The sequence below is a fragment of the Larus michahellis genome, chromosome 2, assembly GCF_964199755.1.
Source record: "Larus michahellis chromosome 2, bLarMic1.1, whole genome shotgun sequence".
NCBI lineage: Eukaryota > Metazoa > Chordata > Aves > Charadriiformes > Laridae > Larus > Larus michahellis.
In genome coordinates, this window is record NC_133897.1 from 100,631,525 (window position 1) to 100,639,245 (window position 7,721).

The following is a 7,721-nucleotide window of genomic DNA, read 5'->3' on the forward strand; positions in this document are numbered from 1 at the left end:
GAAATTACAACTTTCGTCATTTTCTAAATAATAGATTATTATTTTGGGGGAAATGAACGAAAAACACCACATTGTTGCAGACTAGTCTGTTTTTATTTACAATTAGAGATATAAATTAGTAAAGAATTCTCGTTAAACAACCAAAGATTGTATAACCATCAACGTTTCAAATAAAAACCAGGCAAAATTTATTTACAAAAAGTTCAGATTCCATTGCAATACAACTTGCATAAATTACTAGAAGCTTTATATCGTTACAAAAATAAATATCAAATTTGTTTCCACTTTGTAAGGACTCAAGTTCTCCAATCACGTCTTTATTATCTCTACTGTATACATCTTTTACAAATAAATTTTACAATAAATCCTATCACACCTATCGAATATATACCGTGGCAATGAAGTGATCAATTCAAGATATCCTGAGAAAAACAGATCTGTTTTCAAAAGTCACACATACATTGGGGAAACTATACTATACCAGCAAACTCACATATGTCCAACAAAATTCTGGTTTAATAATTAGAGTCTGAAGATTTAATAGTGCTCTGTGGTCTTCTTTTATACAGTGGCACAAGATGTGATCCGGATTTAGAGATTTGTTATATATATTAGCTCGGGGAGAGATGATGGCTTGCTGACTTTTTTCAAAGCAATTGTGACACCTACCTGTGGACCAAGGAAAAAACCAGATCATCCAAAAATCCTTCAAATACACACTAACACCATTAAACTGAACAAAAAGGAAGTAAGGCAAAACTCTTAGTCGTCTAATTTCTTCCAACAAAAGAATTCGTTGAAAAAATATCGGCAAGGCGATTTTTTTATTGTTTATTTAGCCCTCGATAGCGGAGGTCTTAAGAGTGCCATTGCTAGCTAGGCGAGAGGCAATTCTCAGATCGCGTACCCTGCTTAAGATGCATGTCGATCTCTAATAATTGTCCCTTTTTATTTAAAATACACGTTCACTGCGTGAAGCCTCACTCAGAATGGACAATTTTAGCGCTGCCACGTGAGCACAAGCACTTTGTTTTTAAATAACAATACCTTCAAAGATTTTTTTTTTCTAAGGCTTTCTTTCCGTAACATTTAAATAGTCCTTACGGCTTTGCCTTATACGAGCGAAAAGTATGCAAGGTGAGGGAACTCTCTAACCTGACTTTAAAATGAAGATAAACCCGAGAAGGAAAAGCCGCAAGGAGAGCTTTTTTTGTTTTTAAAAAAAAAAAAAAAAGGGCAGAAAAGAGTGTCTTACTTCGTAATCAGGCTCTTAAGTAATGAAGCAAGAAATTAACGTTAAGCAAGTCTAGAACTGTACAGCGTGTCTTAGACCCGATGCCAAATGATCAGTGTAATAGAAAATGTTCTCACTTACTTGCATTGCTGTGTGATTGCACTTCTATAGGTATGGTTGTACTCCTACTGTGCAGACTTCAGTGGGATCTGTCAAAATATAACCGTCAGTTAGTCACAGGACACAGCCAGCTAACTAGATTATACAGTGTGTTCAGGTCCCAACCCTCACTCGCGCATAATTCGTAGCTCGGTCTTTTATATGGCTGGCCAGTATTTTATAATTGCCCGTATCTCGAGTATTTTGTTAGAAATAGCTGACAATTATATTAGTGCAAAACTTTTTCGCAAAAAAAAATGTGTATAAAATACAGTTAATAATGTCACGTTTCACATAATTTCAGTTCCAAGGTCAGCAATTATCTAAACCTAAAACTGAAAAAAAAAAACCAACCAAAAACAAAACAAAAAAAACCCGGGAGAATACTGCAAACAAAGAGTGCAAAACCAGTTTGTCGAGAAAAAAAAATTAAATAAAAATACAAGCAATGACACCAGTACTCTCTGGATATCTTTGCATGTAGTTTTTCCTTTTAAAAATGACTTTGGAAAGCTGCGTCTGCAGCCTGTGAGACCGATCTAAAAGTCGTTTTTTGCATTTCCTTTCTCGGTTCTGAGAGGCAGGTATCGATAGGACGGCGACACGCCGTTTTTAGTCCCCAGATTATACTATTGCCCCTCTTCGCCCGGCGGTGGTGACAGCCCGCTCACTGATTTCTCCAGAGAAGGTTCTCAGTATTTACAGCGTGTAAAGGACTTGTGCGGGTCGGGGAAGGAAGGGCGAGTGAGAAGGGGGTAGTAGAGGGAGAAGCGGCAAAAACGAGTCACCTACCTTTCTTAGAGTCATAACTAGAGGGCCTGTAATGTTGTTCTAGCTGGTTAGTGATCGTTTTCAAAGAGTCACTGCTCTGCTTGTGGACAGAGCTGGCATTTAGGACAGTCTGACTTAGTCCCTCGTTTGAAGCCACTGCTGCGGAGTTGTATCTCAGGATTCCCTGGCTCTGCAGAGCGTTAAAGTTCCCATAGTTTGTATAATTGCTATAAAAAGGTGAGGTGTAATAAATATGCCTCCCCAGGAGGGAGGAGGGCGAGTAGGCAGCGCTGTGCGGGGCGGAGGCGGGGGTGGCCGAGGAGAGCGGGGCAGGCTGGCAGCCTTGGCCCAGGGTCTGGCTCTTGAGGTCCGAGGTGGCGATTTCGGCCAGCGACCAGAGTTTGGGCTTGCTGGCCGGCGTCGGGGGGCCGGGGGAGGCGCGGCCGCCCAGCGCCGCCTTGCTGGCGCTGCGGGCGGCGTCGGCGTGCGGGTGGCCGAGGAGCGGGGCCTCCACGGCCGCGAGCGGCGAGGAGGTGGCGGGTTTGGCCGGCGGGTCGCGCTCCCCGCCGCCGCCGCCGTCGTCCTCCTCGATGTCCTCCTCCTCCTCCTCCTCCTCCTCTTCCTCCTCCTCCTCCTCCTCGATGTCCTCGTACTTGTCCTTGCACTCCGAGCCCGACTCGCAGAGGGGGTCGCCGGCTCTGCAGGGCAGCTTCTCGCCGTCCGACTCGGCGGAGCAGGAGTGGTCCGTCAGCGAGTCGACTTGCAAGCTGATCCCTGCAAGGGTCCGTCGGGCACAGAAAGGCAGAGTCAGGGCGGGGGCAGGCCGGCAAAGAGAGCGGGCGAGAAGCGAGCACGGCCACCGCCACCGCGGCGGGCGGGGAGAGGCTAGCCGTCCCGGCCTTTTCCCTTGTAATCCCGTTTCGAGGAGCATCCATCCCCAGGGGCTAGCTCCGCCGAGGCACCCCGCACCGCCCCGCCTGCCCCCCCCCCCCCGCACGGCGCCGCCGCCCGCCGCGGCACCTCCGCCCCCCGCCCGCCCCGGCCACCGGTACTGCGCGGCAACAAGCGCCCGGAGCAGCCGTAGGCGACGGGACGGGACACGTTTTGGGGTCGCTTTTGTTAAACGCCGCCTCCCCACCCCTGCACCCACCCCCCTTCCCCGCTGCCCCGCTCCCGAGGGGACGCGACGGGGCGGGATGGGGCCACCCCGCCGCGACCTCGGTCACCCAGCGCCCACCTTCGTCCTCTGCGGAGGTTTCGTTGCTCTCGGGCATCTTCTCGGGACTCTCCTCTTTACTCCTCGCCCCGTCGCCTTCGTCGTCGTCCTCATCCTCGCTCTTGTTCCGCGGGGCCCAGGTCATCTTGTTCTCCTTCTTGAGCCGCCGGCGGGCGTTGGCGAACCAGGTGGAGACCTGGGTGAGGGTCATCTTGGTGATGATGGCCAGCATGATCTTCTCGCCCTTCGTAGGGTAGGGGTTCTTGCGGTGCTCCTGCAGCCAGGCCTTCAGCGTGGCCGTGGCGTCGCGGGTGGCGTTTTTCCTGTACGCGGGATCGTTGAGCTGGTAGGGGTAGGCAGGGCTGCCGTACGGGTGGTAGCTGATGGCTCCGGTCATCCCCGTCGTATGGGCGTCGTAAGGGGAGCCCTGGACAGAACAAAACGGTGGGGTTGGCAATTTGTTATTGCTGATAGCCATTAGTAAGTTGTCAAGGCGAGATCGGCGGTTATATTTGTATTTCCCCGGGATGGTGTCTTGTATCCATATTCTATGAGGGGGAGAAGCAGCACCCAAAGGCCATTAAGTTGCGACCCCCCCTCCCCCGACTTCCTCCGCCCAGCACACAGACACTGGCACACGCGCTGAAAATCGCCGATGTTTTAATCTTTCTGCCTAATTTCAGCTCCTTGTAATTGAATATTTCCCAATATAATTTTTGAACGGCGCAGACATTTTAAAGGCCCTACAGGTAGTGTCTTGATATCTACATTTCTCTCAAAGGTTCAAAAGATGTTTCCTTTTTTGCTATAGAAAATACAACAAAGCCGCCACTTAGCAATTCACTGCACTAATGCATTGCAAATCCAATTTGCAAATCAGAAGATATGCACCGTTTCGAATTGTTCAAATGCGATGTAATTAGCATTTTAATTCGCCCTTTAACGTTTAAATTGCGCTTATTTAAGTCTGCATAATGCAAGAAAAGTTAAAGATATCGCGAAGGAACTCGCTAACTTTCAGCACGTCTCTGAATCCCACAGATCGGCGAGTCACAGGCGCAACATCACCCAATATCCCGCAGTTCACAACCTCGCTGCAACTTCCAGCCGCTCGCCTCCCGCTTCCCAACAGGAAAAACAACCAAGCGAGATCCTCAGATCTTTCATACCACCCCGAATAAAGACTGCACGACAATCTACGCACCGTATTTTACGGACAGAAAGCAAGTACTTTCCCTGTCACTTTGCAGGGAGAGCGAACTTCCTCGCTGTCGTCCCTTCCTAGGGTCTCGACAGCGGCTCCAGTCTCAAATTCCGGGCACAGGTCTTTGTGTGTACGGACTAGATACGTGTCTGACTCTGTGTGCGTGTGTTTATAAAACTATATAACCATCTAGACGTGCAGTTTATTTATATAGTTTATGGCTTTATTTATATAGTTTATGCACAGAATACACGCACACGCAATTGCAAATGCTCCATTTAACTAATAAGAAGAAAGTGAAATCCGAAACTGCGGCCACCACAACCATCTTGGGCTTAAGCGAAGCTCACAGATCGCAAACAGATGCTCCTTTTCATTCCTAAAATCCAGTTAAACCATTAGCACAAAACACACTGAAAGTAAATAAAACCACACGGGAATAAAGCCCGCAGCGCCTCTAAACACCGACTTAAAAAGAGAGGGGGAAAAAGAGAAAAAAAAAAAAGGAAAAAAAAACCAACCAAAAAAGACACCACCCCCCCATCCTACCACAGCGAAAAGAAAAAAAAAAAAAAAAGAGAGAGAAAGCGGGGAGGGGGTAGGGGGTAGAATGGAAGCATCCAACTCAACTGACTGAGACGATCCGTATTTCTTTAATCAGGGCGCCCGCACGTCTCCGCGAACCGCGGGGCGAGCCCGGATCCCAGGCCCGCCGGCACCGCGCTCGGCCGGGGCGCGGAGTGAGGCGGCTCCCCGGCCCCAGCCCCGGTCCCGGTCCCGGCCCCGACCCCGGCCCCGGCCCGCCGCTCGGCCCCCGCTCCGCTCCGCCCGGCTCCGCGCGTCTCCGCCGGCCCCGGCCGGGCTGCGGAGCGCGGCCGGTGCGCGGCTGGCGGCGGCAGCAGCGCGGAGGCGGCGGCGGTGCGGAGCGGAGCGCCCGGCTGCGCGGCGTGGTGTCGGGGGGCTGATGGCGAGTGTGTGAGGAAGAGAGGCTGAAGATGATGAGGATGAGAATGCGGATGCTAATGAAGAAGGAGAGGGTTTCTCTTCGGTAGTTACCATGTAGGAGGGGAATCCCGTGGCGGGGTCTGTGGAGTACTGGAGCGGGCTGGTGAAGCCTGTGGCCGCCGCCTGGGCGGTGAAAGCTGCCGATCCCGGGTAAGGGCTGAACGCCGATCCCGACGAAGACCTGGCCAGCTCCTCGCTCCTGGGGGCCGCCAGCGCCGACGCCCCGTACGCCGGGCAGGAGTACAGAGCCAGCGAGCCGGGGGGCTGGTAGAGGTAACCCTGAGGATAGGACATGGCTTGCACTGGCGTGCACAGGAGCAGGGAGGGGGCGAGGGTGACCGGCCCTGCTGCTGCCGCTGCTCCTGGCGCTGCTTTCGTGCTCTCCCTCTCCCTCTCTCCCGCCCGCCCTCCCTCCCTCCCTCTCTCTCCCACTCTCTCTCTCTCTCCCCCTCTCTCTCCGGTTGGCTCTGTGCAGTTATGTAGAGAATCAGAATTGTTATATGCTCCCCCCCATGCGCACCCGCTCAGAATAAAAACAAACAGGAGGAAAAAAAAAAAAAAAGAACACCCCCCCAAAAAAGGGAAAATAAATCGAGCGGTCAGAAATCTAACCGGGAGGGGAAGGACATCTGGGAGAGACGGAAGAGGAGAGGGTTAATAAAAAGCGAAAGAGAGAGAGAAAGGGAGAGAAACAGAAGGGGAGAGGGGGAGAGAGAGGGGGAGAGAGAGAAGCGAGCCCCCGAAATCAGAAAAGTGGCTGCTGCATATGGAGTTCTCCCAGCCAGCCAGCCAGCTCCCCCAGCGCCTGCGAGCCTGTATTTTGGGGGAAGTATAGAGTCTGAAGTGAAGAGTTGAGGGAAGGAGCACTCGAGTTTCTGAGGGACATTGGAAAACAGAGCTGTCCGTCACCGCCGCTCATCTGCATAGCGCGGCGGGCCCGCCCCCTCCCGCTCCGGCCCCGTCTCCTCCCGCGGCCGGCAGGCAGGCAGGCAAGGAGGCAGCGAAGGCAGGCTGCTTTGTAATGCAAGCCAGCCTCTCCGGCTGCAAGCACACTGCTGAAGGCAAACGATGATACTGCTCATCAGCTCCTCTCCGGACTCGCGGAGCCATAAATACTCTTTTCGCACACTCTCGATTACACCCCCACCACCACCACCACCCCCCACCGCCCCTTACCACCACCCCCCTCTCCCTCTTTCTGTACCCGCGCGGGGAGCAGAAAAGAACATGCGTTATAAATACGCGCATCCCTTCCCGCACACAAGCGCTCCGCGCCCGCACGCGTGTCTCCGGAGCGTGGGTTCGCGGGTGGGTCGCCGGGGCTGGGCGGGAGGCGGGCGGGCTGGGCGCAGGGGAGCCCGCTTGGGGCGAGCGCCGACTGCCCTATATGGCCGGGGAGGAGAGCAACTGCTCGGGCCAGCAGACCCAGGATCGCGCTGTTCCTGGCAGCCAGGGCTTTATAGCTGTTTTTTGGGTTTTTTTGTTTTTTTTTTTTTATTTTTATATAAGTTGCCACAAACAGTCAAGATCTAGTCACGGAGCGCGTTTGCACATTAAGTGAAGGGGGGGGGGAAATAAATTTAAAAAATCCCCTCATCTTTCTTTCATTTCTATTCTTCCCGGCCTGGTGCGTGGGGAAGAGGCCTGGGTGACTCCTTCCGGGGGGCTAGCTGCCTTCCACCCCCTTCTCCCCCCCCCCCTCCCCCCCCCCTTTGCAGTTCAGATAAATCTCCTCGAACGCGATCACGATGTAATTAATTTCCCAAATAACGTAATCTCTTCCCCTTCGGCCCCGGCCACCGTCAGCCACTAGCCATTGCCAGCTCTGCTCCGGTCTGGTTAAGGGAGGAGGAGGAGGCGAAGGCACCGCTCTTTTCCCCTCAGTGCAGACGTAAATAAATGCACATACGTGCGCCTGCATTTCTTTAACCATCAGCCTGGAGGGACCCTTCAGGAATCGGCCGTGAACCGCCCGCACTCCAGCCCCGGCCTTTGCCTCCCCGGGACGAGGTGCGGTGCCCGCTCGCCCTCCTTCAGTAGCCACCGGCCCCGTCTGCACCCCCCCCGCCGCGGCTGCACGGGGGTTGTCCTCTGCACACCCCCCTCCCCGCAGTCCCCCCCAGCCCCGGGGC

General features: G+C 53.1%; 1 protein-coding gene across 1 annotated transcript; it reads right to left on the bottom strand.

Moving 5' to 3' along the window:
• Positions 1 to 276: 276 nt before the first annotated feature.
• Positions 277 to 6,397, bottom strand: IRX2 (iroquois homeobox 2). The gene is made up of 5 exons (XM_074573589.1): positions 5,641 to 6,397; positions 3,402 to 3,807; positions 2,186 to 2,938; positions 1,376 to 1,443; positions 277 to 669 (listed from the first exon to the last, which is right to left on the bottom strand). The coding sequence occupies exons 1-4, from the start codon at positions 5,881 to 5,883 to the stop codon at positions 1,400 to 1,402; spliced, it is 1,446 nt and encodes a 481-aa protein (XP_074429690.1). The 5' UTR covers positions 5,884 to 6,397; the 3' UTR covers positions 277 to 669; positions 1,376 to 1,399.
• Positions 6,398 to 7,721: the final 1,324 nt, after the last annotated feature.

Coding starts and splice junctions, on each gene's coding strand:
- IRX2 (XM_074573589.1), bottom strand. CDS start 5,883: ATGTCCTATCCTCAGGGTTACCTCTACCAGCCCCCCGGCTCGCTGGCT. Junction 3,808..5,640: donor CGGGATTCCCCTCCTACATG/GTAACTACCGAA, acceptor TGTTCTGTCCAG/GGCTCCCCTTACGACGCCCA. Junction 1,444..2,185: donor TAGTTATGACTCTAAGAAAG/GTAGGTGACTCG, acceptor ATATTTTGACAG/ATCCCACTGAAGTCTGCACA.